Genomic DNA, 25009 nt, shown 5'->3' with positions numbered 1-25009 from the left:
AAGAGATTTTATCAGTTTCTTTTTCTCAAAAAATTAAAAAAAAATAAAAAAGCGTAGCAGCTTCAATGCAATGATCTGGAGGCTGCCATTTTGGTAGAGTATAATTCTAATGTTTAAGAAAAATCGTGTAGGTAATATGTGTACATCCATTTTAACTATATTCTTACAGCTGCTCAGTCAAGTAGCCTAAGACTGGGGCTCTCAGGGTCCATGATTAGGGTGTAAGTATTTTGTCTTGAAGGCCTGCTTACAGTGTTCTAGGAGAGCTCAATCCAGTAGGGAGACACACGGCCTATTTATGTCTTAAGAAGACATGATCAGAGTTGAAGAGACGGGGGATGTTTTATGACTTCAGTTATGATTGTGGATCTTTCCAGCTGTCTTTAAGGACTGTGTCCAAATATCTGAACAGTTTGTTGAAAAGTACATTTTCACTTAAAACAAACATTCCCTGTTAAAAATCCTGCGGAGTGGGCAGAATCAGTTGAATCCCATCCATGTTTATTAGGCTGAGTGTAGATAAGTAAAATAGTTAACAAAGTAGCTGGGTGAGGAGATGAATAGGTGGAGCATGGAGGATATGTAGTGACTTTTCACATTAGTGGAAGTACTCTGTGATTTTGTAACAGTGGGCCTTTGTTCAGACCCGTAGGATGTACACCACTAGGGGTGGACCCTAAAGTAAACTGTGGGTTTTGGATGATTATGATGTGTCTATATAGGTTCATCCTTGATTTTTAAAAAAATGTACATTGCAGGGGCGCCTGGGCGGCGCAGTCGTTAAGCGTCTGCCTTCAGCTCAGGGCGTGATCCCAGCGTTCTGGGATCGAGCCCCACATCAGGCTCCTCTGCTGGGAGCCTGCTTCTTCCTCTTCCACTCCCCCTGCTTGTGTTCCCTCTCTGACTCGCTGTCTCTCTGTTAAATAAATAAAAAAAATCTTAAAAAAAAAAAAAGTACATTCCAGGGAGTGATGCTGATGATGGGAGAGGCTGTGCATGTGTGGGGCTGGGTGGACGGTGTGTCGGTGACCTGTGCACCTCCTCAGTATCGTAAATGTAAAATGTCTTTAAAAAAAAGTCTGCTTTAAAAGAAAAATTAAAGTAACTGGAAACTGCTGACCGTTGCTTTTAACTTTTAAAGTGAAGTATCATGTTGGTAATTATCAAAAGAAAGATGTAAGGCTGTCCTCTGATTTCTTTAGTACATCATGGAGTTGACGTTTAATCAGGCGGCCAAGGGGGTCAACAAGGAGTTCACCGTGAACATCACTGACACCTGTGAGCGGTGTGACGGCAAGGGGAACGAGCCTGGCACCAAGCTGCAGAACTGCCACTACTGCGGAGGCTCTGGCATGGTAAGAGCCCATAGGAGCCCCCGCCCCACCCCTTCCTTCGGGGTCCCCCGTCTCTGGCCCACCCCGCTGTCTGCTCGCCCTCTGGGGATAGTTCTCCGGCTGTACTTGGTGCTTGGAGAGTGCCTAACTCGGTGGGACTGTTCTGTCTATAACCTTTTTCCTTGAGCTCTGTCTTGGTCAGTGGTGCAGCGCTGTCTTCTCTGAAAATGCACGTGAGGATGTGTTGGTAATCTGAACTGTCATGGAAGGAGGGAGGCTTAAATTCTGCTTGAAGCGTCCTCATTTTTTCTTTTACGTTTTATTTTTTTATTTTTATTTTTTTAAAGATTTTATTTTTATTTATGGGACAGAGAGACAGCCAGCGAGAGAGGGAACACAGCAGGGGAGTGGGAGAGGAAGAAGCAGGCCCCCAGCGGAGGAGCCTGATGTGGGACTCGATCCCGGAACGCCTGAGCCGAAGGCAGACGCTTAACGACTGCGCTACCCAGGCGCCCCCTTCTTTTACGTTTTAGTAAATTTTTTTTTTTTAAGATTTTATTTATTAGAGACAGAGCAAGCATGAGTGGGGTCAGAGGGAGAGGGGGAAGTGGGCTCCCAGCTGAGCAGGGGGCCCGATGCGGGGCTGGATCCCAGGACCCCGGGATCATGACCTGAGCTTAAGGCAGACTCTTAACTGACTGAGCCACCCAGGTGCCCCTAAATTTTTTATATAATACAAATTTATAGTACAGTATAAAGAATCACTCCCTTAATCCTTACTCAGATCACCAGTTGTCAGCATTCTGTCCCATTTGCTTTGTCATCTGTGGTGTGTATTTTCAAAGAACAAGAACGTTCTTTTACATAACCCCAGTGCAGTTGTCAAAATGAGGAAAAGTAATGTTGATACAATACCATTATCTGTACTTATTCACTTCTCTTCTTCTTCCTTTTTTTTTTTTTTTTTTTAAATATGACACGCTTCAGGAAGTTGCACGTCATCCTTGTGCGGGGGTCATGCTAATCTCCTCTGTGTCGTTCCAATTTTAGTGTATGTGCTGTGGAAGCGAGCACTCACACTTTTTCATTGTCCTTTTTTTCCTGGTCCAGGATCCAAGCTAGGATCTTGCGTAGTATTTGGTTGTCATATCTTTTGTTTCCTTTAATTTCAAATAGTTTCTCAGCTTTTCTTTTCTTTTATGACCTTGACATTTTTTAGGATTACAAGCCAGCTGTTTTGCAGATTGCCCCTTATTTGGGATTCATCAGATATTTTCTGATGATAAGATTCAGATTACGTGTTTTTGATGAAACACCACATCCCTTTCTGGTGGATCATGTCATTAGTCATAAGGTGTCCGTTTGTCCCGTTAGTGGTGATGTGACATTTGATCACTAGTAGCTGGTTAAGGTAGTGTCCGCCAGGTTTCTTCACTGTAAAGTTATTAATTTTCCTTTGAAATTAATGAGGAAGTTGTGGAGGCACCCTAATACTCTATAAATATCCAGTTCCTCATCAAACTTTTCACCCAATAGTTGTGGCATCCATTGATCATTCTTGCCAATTAATTATTACTGGGGCAGTCGCAAGATGATTTTCTGATCCCAGCATCCCTCTGTGTTTCTTAGTTGGCATTCTTCTGGAAGGAAGAACTTTCTCTTCTCCATTTATGTATTTATCATTCATTTATAGCAGTGTGAACTTAGGTGTTCTTATTTTATTCAGTGGGCTGTAATCAGTATAATTACTGCCTTCGATGTTCAAATTGTTCTTGGCTTGGCCTGTGGAGTCCCTTCTAGCTGGCTCGTGTCGCCTTTGACAGGTCCCCCTCATTCTTTGAGCACTTCCTATCACAGTAAGATGTTCTAGACTCAGTGTTTGCTTTTCCTGCCACACCCTTGAGCCAGTCATTTCTGCAAGGGGTCCTGGTTGCTTCCAGTGTCTCCTGGGATTTAGAAACCAAGACCCGTGCTCTGGATGTGCTCATTGTTTCTGGGGGGTTCACTGAGTCTGTGCCCTCCCACAGACTAGGCCAGGGTAATAAAAGCATGTGTGTGTGCGTGTGTGCGTGTGTGCAAGCATGCACGTATATACCCATATCTGTATCTCCTTCCGTATTATTCACATTATAGGTAGACACATACATGCACATGTACGCACCTATCTCTCCATCCACCATCGCTCTGACAAACCAGTGAGTTCAACCTGATAGTTCCACTTCCAGCCCAGCACCACAAGGTTCATCTAGTCTTCTGCCTGTCTGTATTTGAAACTGTTTTTCTGATAAAGAGAAGTCTGGCTTTGATTAACCTCAGTATATTTACTCATTTGCTCAACGCCTTAACACAAAAAGTAGTTTCCGAATTGTTACTCTGACCACTGGCTTTTGCCATTTAGAGTTCTTTTCATCTTTTGATTGAAGGTATATAGTTAAAATACTTTGCTCAGAAGTTATTTCGGTCAACCTTTTTCTCCCCCTTCACTGTGATTATATATATGTTTAGTTGTAGTTAGGTTTTCATGGATTATGTTTGTATTCCGTTAAGGTGGATCCTGTTTGAGGGGATTGAGAAGTCCCCTACCACCCAGTTCAAAATCAGTCATTGTGTGTGTATGCTGGTAGGGGGTAGAAGTTGTCTTTGAGAGCAGAACAGTTCTTAAAAAGTGGAAGTCCCTGATAATCTCATCACTCAAGCATTTTAAGTTTGTTTTTGTCCAGTTGTTGATTAGGAATGTCATTTTGGGGGGAACCTGGGTGGCTCAGTTGGTTGGGTGTCTGACTCTTGATTTTGGCTCATGTCCTCAGGTAATAGGCTCAGGGTTGAGCTGTTGAGCCCCATGATGGACTCCATGCTCAGTGGGGAGTCTGCTTGAGATTCTCTCTCCCTCTGTCCCTTTCCCCGGTCACACATGCATGCGCACGCACTCTCTGAAATAAATACATAAATGTTAAAAAAAAAAAAAGTCATTTTTGTTTTATATTAGTTTTCAAATAGGTAATAACGCAAATCATTAAAAAGTCAGTGGGTTCAAATTGTAAATAGTGTAAAGTAAATGTCCCTCCCATTCTTGTCTGTCAGCCATTGTGTTTCTTTCCACTCCCCAGAAGCATCCCCTGTCCTCCTAGATGCGTGCATGCATACGCATGTTTTTTTGTATGAAAAGTATAATACAGTTAGCTCTGTTTGTACTTTAGTATTTTATTTTGTTTCTACTTCTCAGTATATTTGGCAAACACTCTGTACATAGCTGCCCCAATCTGCAGGGCCACAGCGGCTCCTTCACAGACGCGCTGTCACTTACCTAGCCAGGCCCCTGTTGACGTGCGCTCAGGTTTCCCTCATCTTGTGCTGGAACAGACACTGAATACCTTTGTGTAACGCCATTCTCATGCTCATTTTGCATCTGTCACGTGTGAGGTTGAACATCTTGAAGATTTGAGGGCCAGTTTTCCTTTATGTCTCTTCAGCCTTTTTTCCTTCTTACTGTTGGGTAATTGGTCTTATTCTGAAGCATTTGTAGAAGCTCTTTATAAATTAAGTAGCTTAGTCCTCCTTTAATGATTTGAATTCTGTATTTTCTAGTTTGTCATATGATTTTGAGTGATTTTGCTTGTACGTGTGTAATTTTCAACAGTTGAGGATCATATATGCAGTTTTTACTCACTTTTCATGTATTTCCACATCTTCGAATATTTCTAAACATTATTTTTGATGGCCAGATAAGAGTCCACTGATGGGTGTACCTGCAGTTACACCTGCAAATACTCCTGTTGAGAAAAGGACCATCTTGCAGCTCCACGTGCAATCGAGTAGACAGTCCTCCAGAGGGCGCTTTTGGGGAGCACATGTGTTCCCGTGGCTACACTGGGTTGCTGCCACTTGTACAGATAGTTTTCATTGATTGTTCCCAATTCCCTCTCACTTGGAGGTCCTTTCTCCAATTGCTGTAACTTCTTTTAAAAAATTTTTTTTCGGAAGAGATTGAGATAATGTAGTAAAACCAAGTGTATTTCTCTCAAAACATGATGTTTAAGACTAGGAAAAAATATTTGCAACAGGTTTGCTAAAGGATTAGTGTTCCTAATATGTAAAGAGCTCCTTTAGAATAACGGGGAAAAGGCTAGCAGCTTATCAGGAAAACTGGGTGAGGTGAACCGTAGAGGAAGTGTGGGTAGCTGGTGAACGTCTCTCAGCAGCAGTCGTGGAAACTGGAAGATGCCTTCGGCTCAACTCTGGAGGGGCAGGAGTTTCAAAGATGGGTACAGTCCGTGCCAGCAAGCCTGTGGGACATGAGCATGCACACTCCCTGATGGCGGAAGTGGAAAGCGCTCTGGCTTTTGGGAGTGGTGCTGCAGGAGCAGTCAGAACCGTGTGTGCATCTCTGTGGGGAGCGACCCTACAGATCACACGTGGGACGCAGTGTGTGCACAGTGTCCCTTGTAGCCTTGTGTATAATACTGAAGCCTCAGGGACCACCAGGAGTGAGTGGCCTGAGAACCCATGGTGCATCCAGGTCACAGGGTGCTGTACGCTGCCGAGAAATGCTTTCTGAGATCATTTAATTGTAAAAACTAAAACAAAGGCTGCAGCACCATGTGCACAGTGCTGCCTTGGGTGACTGCAAACCCATAATGCACACGTAGATGGCACGAAATGCGTGTGTCCGGGTAATGTAGGATACACAAGAGTATTACCGTGGCTGTGTCTCTGAGGAGGGCGCCTGGAACAACTAGGGAATGGGGGGCGGGGGCGCACTTAACTGTTCACTACATCTCCTTTTCCTACCTTAGAATTTTGTACCATGTACAAGTAAATGTAACACATAAATTTTTATTACGTTCAATTAGCCAACATATAGTACATTGTTAGTTTTTGATGTCATGTTCTACGATTCATTAGTTGCCAGTGACACCAGTGCTCATCACATCACGTGCCCTCCTTAATACCCATCACCCGGTGACCCAGTCCTCCCACCCCCCTCCCTTCTGTAACTGTCAGTTTGTTTCCTGGAATCCAGAGTCTCTAACACATACGTTTTTTGTTTGTTTTTTTTTTTTAAGATTTTATTTATTTATTTGACAGAGATAGAGACAGCCAGCGAGAGAGGGAACACAAGCAGGGGGAGTGGGAGAGGAAGAAGCAGGCTCATAGCAGAGGAGCCTGATGTGGGGCTCGATCCCGTAACGCTGGGATCACGCCCTGAGCCGAAGGCAGGCGCTTAACCGCTGTGCCACCCAGGCGCCCCTCTAACACATGCGTTTTTAAATATAATAGATTTTAAATTGAAAAAATTTAAATATAGTAATTATTTGTCCCAGCAATTCCGCCTTTGGGAATCTGTCTTACAGAGTAGAAGCATCAGAGCAGAAGGGTATATGTGTCGAGGGTTTTTTCCGTAGCTTTGAAACATAACTATTTTTTTTAATATTTTTATTTATTTGAGGGGGGAGAGAGTATGAAAGAGCTGGGGGAAGGAGACACAGACTCCCGCTGAGCAGGGAGCCCGACGGGCCTGGATCCTGGAGCCATCCAGGCGCCCAGGGGCAGTTCTCTTTTTAAAATGTATCTGCTCAGCTCCCCGGGGGGTTCAGGAACCTCTATAGAGAGGCACTATCTCATTTTCCAGGCTCATATAATCAGCTTACTGATTGGGCGTTGAGAAGTCAGCATGTTCCAGAAGATCACACTGACAGTGTGAGCCTCTGCCCCTGTGCTCTTAGGTGGTGTGTTTCAGTGCATGTTCACACAGAACACGAGTCTTCAGTGAGATGTTTTCTCTAGTGTATGTTGTGTCCCCAGGGGCTTGGCCATTAGAGTTAACCTGTGTGCTTAAGGATTCCATTTTTCTTTTTTTTTAATCAGGAAACCATAAATACAGGCCCTTTTGTGATGCGCTCCACATGTCGGAGATGTGGGGGCCGAGGCTCCATCATCACGACTCCCTGTGTGGTATGCAGAGGAGCAGGACAAGCCAAGCAGAAGAAGAAAGTGGTGATCCCCGTGCCTGCCGGTTGGTCTTGGGCTCCTCCACGCCCTGGGAGCTAGGAGAGCTGAGGCCTTTGTTTCCTTGTGATTGGGCTGTTGGAGAAGCTGTGGTTAAGGGCCTGGAGCCCTGGACTAGAGGGAGGCCTAGAATCTCCTTGAATTTTCGTTCTTTGCACGAGTTATGCTACAGGCTACCCTTGTATGCCACATTGGACAAAGGGACCTGACAGGCCTGTTCTGCTCTTCTTCCACCTGCCAGCCCAGTCTGCACCACCACTCCTCCATCCTGGCCCCCAGGGGAGCCTCTGGCTGTTCTCCCTAGCTGGCTCTTTCTCCCGGGGCGGGCTTTTCTCACGGCAGGGTGATCACGTCACTCGCCCTGCAGAGCATGCTGTGACTGTTGGGATGAGAAATGCCCCCTCTTGTTAGTCTCCCCTGGTTGCCCGCCCTGCGGCCTTTCTGACTTTCACATAGCTCCTTGAATGGGCTGTGATGCCTTCCAGGACAGAGCTTGGCATATACCACTCCCTGTGTCTGAAGCTCACTTTCCACCTTCTTTTCAGCAGGCTAACTCTTCTCCCAAAGCTCCTAGCGCAAGTGTCACTTCCCCTGGGCAGCCTTCCGTTCGGAACTCTCCCTGTTTCTTAGATGTCCTTTGTCTTTTCCTTCTAAAACGTGACCCTCTTTGTAATGATGCGTTTGTTAGTGTTCCTATTTAGTCGATAGCGGTCTCCTGCACTAGATTGTGAACTCACTGAGGTACTACACGGACTGGTAGGAGCAGGAGTCCATTACACTTGGATAAATGAATAGAAGGTGCTCTTGTTTGGTCATCAGTTGCTGTATTTGCACTTTTTTTTTTTTTTTAATTTTAAAGATTTTATTTATTTATTTTGGAGAGAAAGAGAGCACGAGCAGGAGGAGGGGGCAGAGGGAGAGAGAGAAGTAGGCTCCCCACTGAGCAGGGAGCCCGATGCGGGGCTCGATCCCAGGACCCTGGGATCATGACCTAAGCTGAAGGCAGAGGCTTAACTGACTGAGCCACCCAGACACCCCTGTATTTGCACCTTTGAAAAGTTAGCCTCATTGGGTGTTCTGTTGGTAACTGTGTTGCTCCTCACTAACAGGCATGAGTAAGGAAGTCAGTGGTTTTGTAAATGGATCTAGGTCAGAAAGTTCCTTGGGAGGTCCCAAGATAATTCTTCGCTTTTGAACTTTTGTTCTTACAGGAGTCGAGGATGGCCAGACCGTGCGGATGCCTGTAGGAAAACGGGAAATTTTCATCACATTCAGGGTAGGTGCTCTGCCTGTACGGCTTCTCTCTGGCCCTTGCCCTGGGGGAGGGGGTACGGCCTGGGCTTCTCATTGGAGAGAGGTTGGCGATTGGCCATTTCTGTGGGGTTGTTAAACATGCGTCACATCAAACATTTGTGCTACGTTTGGACAGAACAAAGTTTCCTCAAGATGTTTACAGGTTGGAAACATAGGATACATAAAAATACGGAACACATCTTGTGTGTGTGTGTGTGTGTGTGTGTGTGTGTGTTTTAATTTTTATTTATTTGTCAGAGTACAATCAGGGGGAGCGGTAGGCAAAGGAAGAAGCAGGCTCCACACTGAGCAAGAGCCTGATGCGGGACTCGATCCCAGGACCCTGGATCGTGACCTGAGCTGAAGGCAGACACTTAAGTGACAGAGCCACCCAGGCACCCCTCTTTGTGTTTTTAATTTATGTATTGAATTGTTTGTGGAGATAGCAAGTGCTTTACATACTGTGAGCAGGGGCAGACCCGGTTTTCTGAAACGGGGGGATGGCAAGGGAGATAGCGCCCTGTCCCTGCAGCCCTGCCAGATGCCCACCTGAGGAAGGCCGTGCAGGCTGCATGCGAGACTCCTTTGCTCATGACAGCAAGACTCCGACAACAGCCTGCAGCCCTCGGAGAAGACTGGTTGAGTGAGGACATGGGGGCCAGAGTGCCTCCGAGCAGCCAGAGGAAGAAACCAGAGCCACACGTGTCAGTCAGCCTGACACATCTCGAGACTTCTCAGTTACCAGTGAGAGAAACAAAGCAGAGGGAGGTTGCAAGCAGATGTAGGGAGGGAGACTGTCTGTAAACGGTTTACACGTGAGATGGTGCTACGTAGTATTTGGGGACACGTGTGTATATGTAGGAATAGTCACTACTATTTTCAGCGTGGCGGTCACTGTGGAGGGGGTGTGGCTGGAGCCTTGTTAACACCAGCTGGGTTGTGGGCACTGTGTGTGTGATGTTACTTACTTTGCTTGTTCGTATGTGTGTGAAATATTTTGTAATTTAAAGCAAAGATAAATGTACTGTAAAGGGTGAACTGCTAGACCAGGAGATCCAAGACAAAGGTGGCCTGCCGGAAGCCAGGCTCTACACTGGGCTCGGTCAGGGCTGCAGACCCCACTGCCATGTGGTAATAGACAAGAACACAGAGAGGGAACATGGCTGCAAGGCAAGGGTTGTCTTTGAGGCTCGAAAGGTAGTGGTTATAAGGTCAGAGTCATCCAGTGCTGCCCATTTGTACCAAATGACTGGAAAATAAACTGTTTGCCTTTGTAGATGTACTAGTCAGTGTTTCTTTAAACCTTCCAGTAGAGTAAGGTTTTTGTTGTTGTTAGTGTTCAAAAAGCCAGTTTTACTTTTTTCGATTTGTCAGTTGAATGGCTTGATCCGGGACTGACCCTCTTGCATTGCAGCATAGAAACAAATCTGATGTAATTCCTGGAGCCTGGGGTCGCATTCTGCTTTGACAAAAGTACTCTGCTCCTCACACAGAAGCAGTGTCACTGTAATGCATGTCAGGGCCTGTGCCCAGGCTGCTGGGATGCGGGGCTGTTGTCCCATCTCAGGGAGGACTTCTCTGCGCATGACTGCATCTCTTGTGCTTGGCCCTAGGTGCAGAAAAGCCCTGTGTTCCGGAGGGACGGTGCAGACATCCACTCCGACCTCTTTATTTCCATAGCTCAGGCTATTCTTGGAGGGACAGCCAGAGCGCAGGGCCTGTACGAGACAATTAACGTGACGGTAAGAGGGCGAAGATGTTTTTGCCAGTCTTGTACTTCATTGCTCTCTTTTTTTGTGAAACGGCTGAGAAGTGGCCAGAACCAGTGAACAAGGAGCATGTCGGGAACTCAGAGATGAGGTCTGGCGGAGGCAGGAGGAAGGTCAGGCCATTCTTTGGGTTCGAATCACAGACCGTGGGCCTTGACTGTGAAATCGCCAGGGAAGGCAGTTCCTGGGTCACGTCTGCTCCTCTGCGGGCACCAGGCGGCAGCCTCAGCACTGTGCCCATGTGTTGGCTTTGCTTCCTCCCCGCTCTTGCTCTCCGTGCTCCCTTACTCTTTGTGGGCTCACCTTCCCCAACTGCCTGCCCGCAAGTCCCCATCACAGGCTCTGCTCCGGGTGGAGCCCAGCTTAGCCGGTTTCTGTGTCGTTGTCTAGAAACCTGAATGGCAGTTCTTTCCTAGAAGTAAGTTTTTGTGTCCTGAAATGTTTCCATGAGCAACTGGAGACCAAGGCAAACCACAGATTTTCTTTCTTTCTAGATCCCCCCTGGGATTCAGACAGACCAGAAGATTCGGATGAGTGGGAAGGGCATCCCCCGGATTAACAGCTACGGCTATGGAGATCACTACATTCACATCAAGATAAGAGTTCCAAAGTGCGTGCCCACGTAGCCATGGTGAGGTCCGCCCATCTCCGCACCTTCCCCACCGAGCACGGCCTGGTTGAGGGCTTTTTACTTGCCCGGCCCTGTGCTGAGTCCCCTGGCCCGGGTCTGCTGTCAACTGCTGTGAGCACTGAGGCTTGTGCAGGCTTATGCTACTTCCTCCCTCTAGTCAGGTGTGTCCTGCCCGAGTTCCCCCTTGCAAAGTAAGGCATAATAATAAAAAAAAAAAAGTCGGACTTCTTAGCTGCCGGAAAATTGAGTGATACATCAGGCACACGTGGCTGTAGCTGCTGTTGTTGATTTTATCATCACTGCTCTCAGGGCACTGGGGGTCTGCGGGGAGAGGCAAATCTGTAACTGGATTATGGCACGTGATGTCTGCATCCTCTGGGGAGGGAGGTATGAGCGCAGTGCTGTGGTGTCCGACCCCTCTGGGGAGGACCTGCTTTCCGGCACTCCTTTTAACTTCCCACTAAGATGCTCGTAAGAGGGCCTCGCCCTCCCCTTTTAAGTAAACTATTAGTATTTATGGAAGCTGTTGAAAAACAGCTTAGGGTAGTTTAGGAGATTTTCTTCTTTCTTAACATTATGTTAGTTTTCAGGTGTACTACAATTGTTTGACAGTTCGATGGGTTATGTGGTGCTCACCATGATGAGTGTCGTAGTTTCCATTTTCTTGATTGAAGCTTCAAGGGTGTGGCTCTTAGATTCGGGGTGTGTGCCCCTGCCTAGGTCGGGGGGCCCCACATTTCCCACATGCTGACCTGGGAACTGACCAACCCATCATTTAGAGGGCTGCCCAGAGGAAACACTCAACTGTGTTTGGTCCACAGGAGACTGACAAGCCGGCAGCAGAGCCTGATCCTGAGCTACGCTGAGGACGAGACCGACGTGGAGGGGACAGTGAATGGCGTCACCAACACTAGCACGGGTAAGGCGGCACAGCGACATGTGGAAGTCCTCTCAGTTGTTGGAGGACGCATGGTTCAGGAGCCATGTTGGGGTTTCCGCTTGTGGGGAGCATGGTAGAAAGGGGAACTGTGAGGTAGGAAGAGCTGAGTGCCAGCTGCGCTCCTGAGGAAAGCCGCCCTAACTTGCTCCGTGTGTGGTGAGCTCGGGAAGTCAGAGAGTGCCAGCACGCCTCCTGCCAGAGAGCGGCTGTGTGTCTCTGAGAGCTGCTCTTCTGAGTTCTATCCGTGGTTCTGCCACTTGCCTGTGACCTTGGGCACAACCCTACATGACTCTCCTTGTAGCATTTGAAGGAGAAGATGGATTGGAAGGCTTTCTGCAGTCCTGACCCAGAATGCATCACTGAGACCTCAGTTTAAAAACCGGTCACGTGGGGTGCCTGGGTAGCGCAGTCGTTAAGTGTCTACCTTCGGCTCAGGGCGTGATCCTGGCGTTCTGGGATCGAGTCCCACATCGGGCTCCTCCGCTGGGAGCCTGCTTCTTCCTCTCCCACTCCTCTGCTGTGTTCCCTCTCTCGCTGGCTGTCTCTCTGTCACATAAATAAGTAAAATCTTTAAAAAACAAAACAAAACAAAACAAAAAACCAGTCACGTGACTACAGATCTGCTTGTGCACCTCAGGTCTGACTCTGAATTTGGCCATGAGCACAGGCCTCATTTCCCGCGAGCTCTAGTGTCATGCTCTGTCTGTGGAGAGTATTTACCTGTTAGTGATTCAACACCAAAATGCCAACAGGCAGGAGCTTTGGTGATGGGCACCATAGCCGTGGCACCTCTTCCCGTGGGAGGTGGGGGTGAACTGTGGAGGAATACTCATCCTTTGTTGGTGGGGACAGGCTGTGTGGGTGCGCTGGCTTCAGCCGCCCATGCTTCCTCCTTGTTGCCTCTTTGTGTTTTTGTCTGGTTCGAGGATGTCCCTCCCGTGTCCTCAGAGTCCTAATGGTCAGTCGGAGCAGGTGATGGGAGTTTTCCAGTGAGTTGGAGGGCTTGGTCTGGGAGCCCAGGGTTGGCGGTCCCAGCGGCAACAGCTCTGCATGGACTTTGTTGAGCTGCGTTGAGTCCAGGGGACCAAGTCCTCTGTGCAGAAGCAGCCACTACAAATCCTGTCGGTAGCCTGACCAAACAGAATGGTTTGGTGCCTAGACTTCTATATTCTTGTTACATCCCTTCAACTAAAAAGAAGTGAGAATAGCTGTTCCACATAATTCTGGTTGTGCACCTCCAGTGTCTTCCTGAATGGCAAACGTTCCCAGTCACCTAGCATGGGCATCATGCTCTGCAGACACCCTAGGTTTCCTCCTCTCCCCACTTGCGGGGGAGCTTGGTATCCACCTGAGTGAGCCCTCGGTGCTGACGTGGGCCTCGTTCACTATACTAGGATGTTGGTGTTTTTATAAGTTCCTTTCTGGTAGTTTAAATTGAGAGTTGGTCATTTGGTCAGCTTTTGAGTGCCCCTCTGACCCTTGTGATTTTCATGGTTCCTTGTCCTGATAGCTAGTTCCCTTCCCTTGTTCAGCCAGGCTTTATTGGAATCCTCACGTGTGCCAGACCCTTTGCTTGTTCTTCCTTTTAAATTTTTATTGACAAAGTTCTGCTGAGTATAACTTAACTTTATGCATTGAATGCATTCATTTTTTTAAAAAGATTTTATTCATTTGGGACAGAGGGAGGGAAAGTGTGTGTCAGAGAGAGAGCACAAGCAGGGGGAACAGCAGGCAGAGGGAGAGGGAGAAGCAGGCTCCCTGCTGAGCAGGGAGCCCGATGTGGGGCTCGATCCCAGGACCCTGGGATCATGACCCAAGCTGAAGGCAGAAGCTTACTCGACTATGCCACCCAGGCGCCCCTCAAAACACTTTTTTAACAGCCTCCAAATACACACAAATCGGAGTGTTCTTGGAGACTCATGAGAGTCATCACAGATACAAATTGATTCCTGGGTGTCTTTGCTTTCATTTGGGGAAGGGGCACCCGGAAGGCATTTGGGATAGATAGAATTACATAGGAAACTGACCTAAAGTTTTGGGGGGATTTAGGATCCCTTGCTTATATTTGGTCCCTGATGCAACTGATGAAAACCTTAACGGCTGAGCCTAACTTCTTTCCCAGTCTGTGAACCAGAAAGTCCAGAAAGACGTGGTCTGTTTAGGGACCATGAGTGCTCAGGGCTGAGCAACACAGGACACAGGGAATTGGGGCACTCTGATGGGACTGTGTGACTTCTTTTATTTATTTATTTATTTATTTATTTATTTATTTATTAAAAAGATTTTATTTATTTATTCGACAGAGATAGAGACAGCTAGAGAGAGAGGGAACACAAGCAGGGGGAGTGGGAGAGGAAGAAGCAGGCTCATAGCGGAAGAGCCTGATGTGGGGCTCAATCCCATAACTCCGGGATCACACCCTGAGCCGAAGGCAGATGCTTAACCGCTGTGCCACCCAGGCGCCCCAGGACTGTGTGACTTCTTGAGTCAAAGACGGTGTGGCTCATGGTTTGTGTTCCTGGGTTATCGTTAATTCTTGGTGACAACACACATACATACGTTTGACTGTAAGTGTAGAAACCAGTTCCAGAGCTCATTATTGGGTATCCCACCTTCCATTTCTCTTCTCTGACACAGTTGATGGTGTTGACCTTTACACAGAGTGGAGGCAGGAAGAAGAAGAAGGGAAAGACATTTTATTTTATTTTATTTTTTTTTAAAGATTTGATTTATTTATTTGACAGAGATAGAGACAGCCAGCGAGAGAGGGAACACAAGCAGGGGGAGTGGGAGAGGAAGAAGCAGGCTCACAGCGGAGGAGCCTGATGTGGGGCTCGATCCCAGAGCGCCAGGATCACGCCCTGAGCTGAAGGCAGACGCCCAACCGCTGTGCCACCCAGGCGCCCCGGGAAAGACATTTTAATAGAACGGGAGGTACTCTTGCTGGCTCAGTCTATGCATGTAGACGGTTCAGGGAGTCAGGCTGTGACCCAATCCTCAGAAATCAGGTCCTGGGGTCCTACTGGCCTCAGTTTCTTCAGACGTATGTTCATTTAGCATTTGTTGTGTGCTAAGAAATGTGCTAAGAAAAGAAATGCTAAGTGCAGAGACAGGGTCCCTGCCTTCAGCCAGCTTGCAGGTATTGGGAGAAGATGGCAAGCATTGAACCCCAGATGTGTGCCAGGCCCTCCTCATAACACTAGGACTTTGTGCTCATGGAGAAGACATTTTGGCCCCAAAACATGGCACATATTCATGGGATGAGCCCTACCTGTTACTCTTCCCCTGGCGTCACTTTACCTGTAAACAGCCGTCAGGCAGTTCTGACTTGGGATCCCTGCCTGTAGTAAGCTGGTAGTCTCTTTGAATCCCCCAGCACCTTGCACAGCACCTGGCACAAGGCCGGCTCATAGTAAATGTTGGCTGAGTTTATTTGAATTCATTTTCCTAACCATCGGCTGGGAGGTCCTCTGAAGGATGGAAGTGTAAGTCCTTCTCGGGAAAGAGGAGACCTGTGGCCTTGGCTTGAACCTCTGTGTTGGCTGGGCAGCCCCTCTGGCTGTTCACGTTCTGAAGGTGTAGACTAGAAATGCTCGTGTAATGCCCACTTGGCCGGAGTGGGCTTCCACCATGGGCATTTCCTCTTCTGAAGGCTAAAGTCAGATACTGGCTATATTTAAAGAAGCTTTGGAAGCAAAGCTCCCTTGTTTGTATCCCATCCTGAGATCAGAAGGCACCTGAATGTCCAGGATATCCTGTAAGGACACATCCCTCCTCCTGCCCCAGGCTAGAAAAGCAGTGTGTTTTTAGACTTTGTCATCTACGTGCAGTTTATTCCTGACATGTGGTTCAGAACTTTAAATTCGGTGCTTATATCCTTTGATGCCCCCGCCAGTAAACCTTATTCCTGAAGGAGACCGTAGTCCTTTTATCCAAATTTTGAAATAGAGCTCGGGGGCGTCTGGGTGGCTCAGTCGTTAAGCATCTGCCTTTGGCTGAGGGCGTGATCCCGGAGTTCTGGGATCGAGCCCCACGTCAGGCTCTTCCGCTGGGAGCCTGCTTCTTCCTCTCCCACTCCCCCTGCTTGTGTTCCCTCTCTCGCTGGCTGTCTCTCTCTCTGTCAAATAAATTAAAAAAAAAAATCTTGGGGCACCTGGGTGGCACAGCGGTTAAGCGTCTGCCTTCGGCTCAGGGCGTGATCCTGGCGTTGTGGGATCGAGCCCCACATCAGGCTCCCCCGCTATGAGCCTGCTTCTTCCTCTCCCACTCCCCCTGCTTGTGTTCCATCTCTCGCTGGCTGTCTCTATCTGTCAAATAAATAAAATCTTTAAAAAAAAAAAAATCTTAAAAAAAAAACGTCTGCCTTCAGCTCAAGTCATGATTTTGGGGTCCTGGGATCAAGCCCCATGTCAGGCTTCCTGCTCGGCAGGGAGTCTGCATCTCTCTTTCCTTCTGTGGCTCCCCCTGCTTGGGCGCGCGCTCTCTCTCCCTCCAATAAATAAATAAAATCTTTAAAAAAATAAAATAGATGAGATGGTGTTCCTGGTGGTGGGGGTGGGAATTTCTGGGTGTGTGTCTATGTTTTGTTGTTTCATTTTTTTTTGTGAATCATTAACCAGTTAACTAGGCGCTTGGTCTTGGGACTTTGGCCACTGTGGCTCAAATGTCTGTCGCCATGGGGTATAACGGCTTCCCGCCTTCTGGGTGACGAGGACAGCAGAGTTGGGGGAGGAGGCTGACAGCAATCCGAGTGTTTCTGTGTCCCATCGTGACTGGTAGCTAATAGCTTGGGTTCTGATGTGCTTGGGTTCTGATGTCCGCTGATGCAGGGCCCTGTTCTGCTGTTATTAGCTGGAAAACCTTAGGCAAATCACTTCCCCTCTCCAGGCCTCAGCAGTAGCATCTGTAAGTTGGGAACGATAATAGCACCTACTTCATGGGGTCCTTATGTGATCAGAAGAGATCAAGTAGGGGAAGCGTCTGATGTGGTACCTGGTACATGTTAAACATTCCACCAGCTCTAACTCATAATGATGTGTGCACACACATAAAGATTTGTCATCCCCGTAACAATAACATGACGAAATTCAGTATTCTTGTCCTCCTGTGTCCAAGGAGGCCCAGGAGTGACGGGAACTTTCTGGTTTGTGTGCTGCTTTGTGTTAGGACGGTCTTTGTTACTTACGCCTTTATGTAAGAACGGGGACATGAGAGACTAAGGGAAGGCACACGTGGCCTTGTCATCTGTGGCAGTGGCACCTCTGCTGTGGTGATTGTACAATGCCCAGATCCTTCGTGGGGGCCCGTGGGAATCGGGGATCACCCGGCCACCTTGGCTTAGGTGATTGCTCAGACCTTGGTTAGCATATCTTGTTTGGGGTCACTGTTCTCTCTCTGAAGACATTCCTGAGCTCTGAGAGCATACTGGGTGCACGGGACTGCCTAAGGGGCTGAACCCAGGATGACCCTACCCACCCCTGCTCAGGGTTTGGTACCCTGGGGGACCATTTCTTACTGTGACACACACTGTACTTGGCATATGCATCCTCGTACGTCAATGACGTGCCCTGCAGGTTAAAATGCTGAGTATGGGTGCATAGTCTAGCTCATGGCAGACGCATGCCCTGCCTGCCGACTGGTTGGCAGATCTTGAAAAGGACGTGCTTATGCAGCAGACTTGATCTCCGTAGCCTCTTCCTGGGCCCTGAAGAAACAGCACAGCAGGTTCCCTTTGTCCAGAGCAGCTAGGCTTTGATGCTTCTGATAGGGAGTTTGCCCAGTGACATACAGGGTCCCCCGCTGCCATCGTTCTAGGTGAGAAGAATGGCACGTGTTGTGGGATTCTGCGAGGCAGCGAGTCCCCTCCCTGAGTGTCCCGGAGATGTTAGGTGCACATGTATGGAGCGTGGAAGCTGATTGGTTGGTCTTGGCACACGTTCTTCACCTTCTAAGAGTTAGTGGCGAGGTTTTTACAAGCTTGGGTTCTGGACCCGACTGCTTGGGTTTGAGCTCCATTCTCCCTCCCACCTACCAGCTCTGTGACCTTGGGCAAACTACCTAATCTCTCTGTGCATTTGTGTTTTATGTTTTTTATTTTTTTTAATCCATGAAATTTACTTGTCAAGGATTGAATAAGCTCCTGTGAAATCTGTATGGCCTGGCCTGGCAGGCATCTGACACTTGGCAGTTGTGACAGTGGTTACGATAGAGATAGCTGGTCATTGTCCCTCTCTGTGCCCTATTTCCCTGTTGTGGGCCAGTGACTCGAGGAGCAGTTGGGATACACTGAAGCACTGAGTGGCCCATTTGCTTCAGTCATCTGTCAGGCGAGGCCGCCCTGGCCCACCGACCTGGGAGTGGTACCCTCCCCTCCCAGGGTGGTGCTTCGTGGCTTCTTGAGTGACCAGCCCCTGGGTGGCCAGGTGTGGGTAGGCGGGGCCAGGGATGGGACTCCTGGAGGTGGTGCCCTTGACCCCAGTTCTTTCTGCTGTTTGTGCCCAGGTGGCAGGACCATGGATAGCTCCGCAGGAGGCAAGGCTAGGCCTGAGGCTGGGGAGGACAAGGAGGGATTCCTTTCCAAACTTAAGAAAATGTTTACCTCCTGATACCCAGCCGAGGTAGGAAAACCCTGAGGTTTCTTCCCCTTTGTTTCCCTGTGAACTAATCCCAGTGTTCCCTCACTTTAACCAATACCATACCCCCTACCCCCAGCCTTGGAAGAGGTGCCAATCTAGGTGTGGCATATCTGGGTCTACTCAGAACCAGGCCTCCCAGTCTGTGCAGATGTCTGCCTCAGGGCAAGGTGGCAGCCTTAGCCGGCAGCGCTGGCCGAGCCAGATCGCTCCAGCCGGCCTTCTGCCCTGTCCACTTCCTGGAGAGGTTGCACTGGGAGGCTGCCTCACAGCCCTCCTTCCAACAGCTTCCAGGGGGCCTGCTTCCCGCAATAGTGGAAACCAGGCTACCCACGGTCACAGAGGGCGAGTCATAGCAGAGCCAGGCCTAGAACTCGGATCTCCCCAGCCTCCTGTCTGACTCATAGTGCCCGACCTGCCTGGGAGGCTCAGGGCCACATAAACCTCCTGGGGCGGCCTGGAGTCATGCTTGTTCACTGTGGTGTCTCGGGACTGGCTTTTGACTTGTTGTGGTCCCTGGTGGCTGGGACTCCTGGTGCAGTTCCCTCCCAGGGATGACAGAAGCTCACCCACAGGGCATCTTCCTCCTGGGATGCTGGTGAAACGTAACCGTTTGTGTCTTGGCTCAGGAAAACGGTCCACTGGAAACTAGGCCGGGAGCTGCAGCCCCTCCTCGTGGCCAGGGCACCAGAAGGATTCCAGAACAGCAGCACCGAGCCCCTGCCTGCAGAAGCCCCGGGCCGCCTTGACAACAGTAAAATCATGTGACAACACACGTCTCCATGGAATGGTCACAGGGGACAGCCCCTGGGTAGTAAGGTGTGGCACGTATAAGGGATGGTAGAACTTTCCTGTCCATGGGTAGGTAACGTGGCCTCTTCTGGCTCAGGTGGAGTAAAACAACTGGACACTTCTTACAGAGCTAAAACTCTAATTTGGAATCAAATGTGGAGATATTAGTTAAAGAATTAAAGGCCATGCTTACAGCTTAAAAATGAAGCCTTAAGCTGCACCGAGTCATGAAGTGATTAATTTCCCTCTCAGCAAACCTCCGGGAGGTTCTGGAATGAGTCTTTCCTGCTAGGTTGTCTTTCTGAGGAACCTGGGGCCTGCATGCCCCACCACATCATCCACCCTTCAGCAGGGACGTCTTATTCCCTTCTTGGAGTTTGTTTTAATTCCCAGAGATCCCAAGCAGCTGGAACGTGGGCACCTTGGGGCCTGGGGAGGCACATACCAAAGGCATCCCTGGAGATGCCATTCCTGATCATGTGGGCCGTGATCTTTATCAGGATGGATAGTCCTTCCTTCCACCCCATGTGGGGTGGCCTCTTGTCCCCAACCATTGAGTTCTGTTGTTCTAAGCCAGGCGTTGAGTGGGGCTCCTGCCCTTCTGCTGGACCACAGGTGGTCACAGCTGCAGCCTGGGCCCAGCAGGCTAACGGCCTCTTAACCTGGAGCCCTGCCCCCTCTGCCTGCCAGGGGCTTGGTTCTCACCACTCACACTGTTGACATCTGTTTTCAGAAGTGTGTGTAAATTATTCAATGCTGAGAATCATCGTCTTCTGTAGAAATGTTTGTTCAGAAAAGGAAAGCACAGTCTGGGCAGTGGAAGGCTTCACCGTCCAGCCAGAGCAAAACACACTGTCCCCCAAACTCAGTTTGTAGGACGTGCGGGTTCCATGTGTTTCCAGAGCCTCTCACTGTGGTAAGACAGGCTAATGGAGAAAACTTATGAATAGCTTCCTTTTTGTTTCCCTTCATAATTACTAAAATAAAGTATCTATTACTGTCTGATCTAAGAATGTAAAATGATTCTGTATCAATGTAAATAAGATTACTGCAAAAAGATATTTAAAGCATAAATTGTGGTCCTTTCTTCTTTGAAATTTCAGAGTTCAAACCACTTTCTTTCTTTCTTTTTTTTTTTTTTTTTTAAGATTTTATTTATTTATTTGACAGAGACAGCCAGCGAGAGAGGGAACACAAGCAGGGGGAGTGGGAGAGAAAGAAGCAGGCTCCCAGCAGAGAAGCCTGATGTGGGACTCGATCCCAGAACGCTGGGATCACGCCCTGAGTTGAAGGCAGACGCTTAACGACTGAGCCACCCAGGCACCCCTCAAACCACTTTCTACAGGAGGTTAGCAGTGGGGTTGCCGGTGTTCATCTACGGACAGGGTCGCCCACGGAGTCATACCGGCCCAGGAGCACACACACACTGGTGGCTGGGTGGTGCTCTGACAAGCACCGACCCTCTAGCCTGGGTCCTAGAGCAGGGAACTTGCCGTAGGACAATGTGCTGATTGGATTGAATGCTCTGGAACTGAGTGTAACTTTTTCTTTGAGAGCCCACGAGAAGATGTGCATGTCACGGTCTCCCTCACTAGATTTTTTTCCCCCTTCTCTTATTTTCAGAGGAACATTGATTATTTATTTATTTACTTACTTATTTAGCATTAAAAGTTTTGCTCATTGTAGTTTAACTAGTTGGGGCTCCCAGCCGAGGCTGTCTCACAAAAGCCCCGATGCCTGACATATCCAGAGTGGCCCTGAGCACAGAGCTCAGGCCCATCTCAGGGCTCTGGGCTGAGCAGGTAAGCTGTGGGAGCCTTTGCCGGCCTGGGCGAAAAGGTTGGGAAGAGCTGGGGCATAGAGAGGCTCCGCGGTGACTTTCTGCAAGTTTCAGATAACCTCTTCATTCACTGGAAGGGGCCGAGCACTGTCCTAGATCCCAGGTGCAGCAGGGAGCTGTCTCATGACAACTGAAGTCTTCTTCCTGGAGAAGTCAAGCCAAGTCCCCTGCATGTCCTGTCTTTTAAAATCAGAAGTCGAGAGAAAGACTTAGAAATTAGAAAGATGGTTTTCTTGCTGGCGAGACAGCATTCTTGTGGTACCGGGCATCCTGCCCTTGGTGGTAGGAAGGTGGCAGGGCAACAAGCTGGAGAATCAAGTCCCACTCAAGGCTTGGATTTGGCTTCGTCCCACAGGCAGCCCCTGAGGCATTTGTCCCCGGAAGACTCTGTAGCCTCTCAGTTGAGACTGCAGCATGAGATGAGCTATTCAAAAATATAAAAAAGTAACTCAGCCCCTGAACCTTTGGGGACTGAGAGGAGTGGAGAGGTAGGTGGGGAGGGAAGGCGCAGTCACACGTGGGTGAGGCTGACCTGATCTGGGTACTGGAGTGTGGTTCCGACCCACCGGCAGGTTTCTGCTTGGATTTGTTTCCCACCTGAGCCGTTCTCCTCCTGAGGCCTTTGGGTTTGGGTGGATGTGAATGCTTGCTTCCCTGTCGTGAAAACACCCCCTCAAAGATGACAATCCCCTCCAGTCTTTTAAGCTTCTTGGCTACCCAGGTGTCCAGAGACTACCCCGCCCTTGCTCTGCCCTTCTGCCGCACTGGGGCCTGTCACTGAATCACATGGACACTTGTAGCTCTCTCAGAGGTGTGTTTTAGCACTGGGAAACCTGTACTTTCTATCTTTTATTTATTTTTTTTAAGATTTAATTTAGTTTTTTAACTTTTTTTATTTTTTAAAGATTTTATTTATTTAATTGAGAGGGAGTGTGAGTGATTGAGTACGAGTTGAGGGTTGGGCAGAGGGGGAAGCAGACGTCCCGCTGAGCAGGCAGTCTGATGTGGGGCTCCATCCCAGGACTCTGAGACCATGACCTGAGCTGAAAGCAGACGCTTAACTGACTGAGCCACCCAGGTGCCCCAAAGATCTTTTTTTTTTTTTTTAAGATTTTTATTTGTTTATTTATTTGACAGAGCACAAGTAGGGGGAGCAGCAAGTGGAGGGAGAAGAAGAAGCAGGCTCCTCACTGTGCAGGGAGCCCAATGCGGAGCTTGATCCCAGGACCCCAAGATCATGACCTGAGCCAAAGACAGATGCTTAATTGAGTCACCCAGGTGCCTCCAAAGATCTTATTTTTAAGTAATCTCTACACCCATGTTGGGGCTTGAGCTCAGAACCCCGAGATAAGAGTCACACACTGTTATCAACTGAGCCAGCCAGGCGCCCTGTATCTCTTCACCAGAAGTTATGTCTCTTTGGCATGATCCTTGTGAAGGGTCGCAGATGAGCCAGTCGGCAACTTTAAAGAAGGGGAAGGCTCTGACCTGCTCCCTCTGTGCCCGGGATACCGTAGGGAGTGGTGGAAACCGGCTGCCCTGTCTGACGGGGACGGCTCCTCCTCAGCTCCACTCAAGGGGGCTCTGCAGGAGTTCAGGCCCGGTGCTGCCAGGCCATCCAGGGCTTTGCCAGAGAGGCTGGGCATCCAGAGTTTTATGAGATGACTTTAGTTACTTTGTTTTTGGGGTTACCTATATTCTCCAACTCACCCGTTCAAAGTGCACAATTTAGTGGATTTTAGTTCAGTGTTGTGCAACCATCACCACAATTCTAGAACATTTTCATCACCCCAAGGAGAAACCCCATGTCCATTAGCAGTAGTTACTCCCCATTTCCCCGGGTCCCCCAGACCCTGCCAACCACGAATCTACTTCCTGTCTCTACGATCCCCCTACTGGGCACGTTTCATATAAATGGAATCATACAATATGTGACCTCTTTGGGTTCCTTCTGGTTTCACTTAATGTCTCAAGGGTCATTCGTGTCATAGCATGAATCCGTACTTACTCCTTTTCATGGCTGAGTAAATTCCATTCTGTGGAAAGACCACATTTGTTTTCCACTCATTCCCTGATAGACATTTGGATTATTTCCAGTCTTTGGCTATTATCAGTAACACTATGAAAGCCGTCTCATTTTAAAATGTTGCCAGCTACTTTTTATAAGGTACTTAGGAGTCGTCAAGCTCACAGACAAAGTAGAATGGTTCCTGCAGGGCGGGGCGGGGGGCGGTGGTGTGGGGAAGGGAATGGGAAGTTGATGTTTCATGGGAACAGAGTTTGGGAAGATGAAAAAGTTCTGGAGACGGATGGTCTGGTGAGGGCTGCGCAACAGTGAACTATACACTTAAATGTGACTAAAACGAGGGGCGCCAGGGTGGCTCAGTTAAGCATCCGACTCTTGGTTTTGGCTCAGGTCTTGATCTCGGGATCCTGGGATCGGGCCCTGCATTGGGCTCCGTGCTGAGCTCGGAGTCTGCGGGAGCTTCTCCCTCTTCCTCTGTCCCTCCCTGGCTCTCTTGCTCTCTCTCAAATACGTAAATCTTTTTTAAAAATGACTAGCACGCAAACTTTCTATTTTTACCACAGTTAGGAAAGTGAGAAATGGCACCTAACTAATGTATTTTAGAAAACCAGGCACCCGTAGCATCCATCCCGCTGGGCCACCTCCACCAGCAGCAGGAGGTTGTGGTGCCTGGAGTCATCCCCAGTGCGGTGCTGAACCACAGTCCTCAGCACTGGGTGGTGTGACCCTTGTGCGCATCCTTCCTGTGGTGACACACAGGCAGGGTACCTCAATTTCAGTGATCAGGGTGTGGGAAGGGCCAGTTTCTCTCGAGCCACATTTGGTTATTGCCAAGAGACAAGGGAAGAGGGTCAACATGGAAGTCTGTTACAGATCAAATGGTTTAAAATAATAGGATTGGGGGCGCCTGGGTGGCTGTCAGTGAAGCATCTGCCTTGATCCCAGGGTCCCATGTCGCGTGTCGGGCTCCCTGATCAGCGAGGAGCCTGCTGCTTCCTCTCCCTCTGCCTCTCACCCTGCTTGTCCCCTCCCCCCGTCAAATAAATAGATGAAATCTTTTAAAAAGTAAAATACTAGATTATTTTGTAACAGACCTATTTTTTAGAACAGTTTTAGGTTCTCAGCAAAACTTAGAGGAAAGTACAGAGATTTCCCGTAGACCCTCTGGCCCCACATGCACAGCCTCCCCTACTATCAATACCACCAGAGCAGAGCGCTCGTTTCAACTGATGAACCGATATTGTTATGTCATCATCACCCAAAGTCCACAGTTTACATCAGAGTTCGCTTTGGTGTTGTACGTTCTGTGGGTTTGGACAGATCTAGCATGACCTTATAACATCATGGAGTAGTTTTATGGCTGAGGATTTGGGTTTTGTGTGCAGTGTGGATAGATCGTAGCACCTGGAACCTCCTGATTGTTGTGCAGTTTTGTCTACTTCATTGGCTTTGGACGTGGTCTATTCCCACTGCAGTCAGCTGCTTTGGCCGCACCTGGGATGGGGTCAGTGGGTGCCACCTTTTACGAGGGACAGGGAACAGGCCGAAGGGCACTGGAGGCTAGCAGGGTTTGACCGTGTGTGTCAGGAGAGGGAGGGTGACCCAGAGGTGTCAGATCCTGCTTTCACAAATGATCTCATGGTGCCCTCAGAACAGCCTGGCCAGGTAGCACCAGGTAAGCAGACTGGCGAGGCTCAGCAACGTGCCCAGGTCCCATCACTGGAACTCAGTGTGGGCTCGCTGGTT

The 25009-nt window shown here is 48.8% G+C and overlaps 1 protein-coding gene and 1 non-coding gene across 3 annotated transcripts in view; one reads left to right on the top strand and one right to left on the bottom strand.

Annotated features, from left to right (window-relative positions):
* The window catches only part of DNAJA3 (DnaJ heat shock protein family (Hsp40) member A3), a 29366-nt gene extending 8910 nt beyond the window's left edge, over positions 1–20456 (top strand). Inside the window, exons 5-12 of one of the 2 annotated variants that reach the window (XM_008697119.2) lie at positions 1203–1355; positions 7200–7347; positions 8552–8616; positions 10247–10375; positions 10897–11012; positions 11855–11952; positions 18475–18590; positions 19235–20456. In XM_008697119.2, the coding sequence (XP_008695341.2) occupies positions 1203–1355; positions 7200–7347; positions 8552–8616; positions 10247–10375; positions 10897–11012; positions 11855–11952; positions 18475–18578 (813 nt within the window). In that variant the 3' untranslated portion in view covers positions 18579–18590; positions 19235–20456. The remainder of the gene's footprint in view (positions 1–1202; positions 1356–7199; positions 7348–8551; positions 8617–10246; positions 10376–10896; positions 11013–11854; positions 11953–18474; positions 18591–19234) is intronic. The other variant, XM_040635396.1, reaches the window with a different exon arrangement.
* LOC121104121 lies at positions 2302–2408 on the bottom strand. Its single transcript, XR_005836491.1, has one exon. It is a non-coding gene; the product is annotated as a U6 spliceosomal RNA (small nuclear RNA).
* Positions 20457–25009: the final 4553 nt, after the last annotated feature.

Source organism: Ursus maritimus, unplaced genomic scaffold (assembly GCF_017311325.1).
Source record: "Ursus maritimus isolate PB19 unplaced genomic scaffold, ASM1731132v1 scaffold_2, whole genome shotgun sequence".
In the NCBI taxonomy this organism is placed as follows: domain Eukaryota; kingdom Metazoa; phylum Chordata; class Mammalia; order Carnivora; family Ursidae; genus Ursus; species Ursus maritimus.
This window is presented reverse-complemented; position numbering and strand designations above follow the sequence as displayed.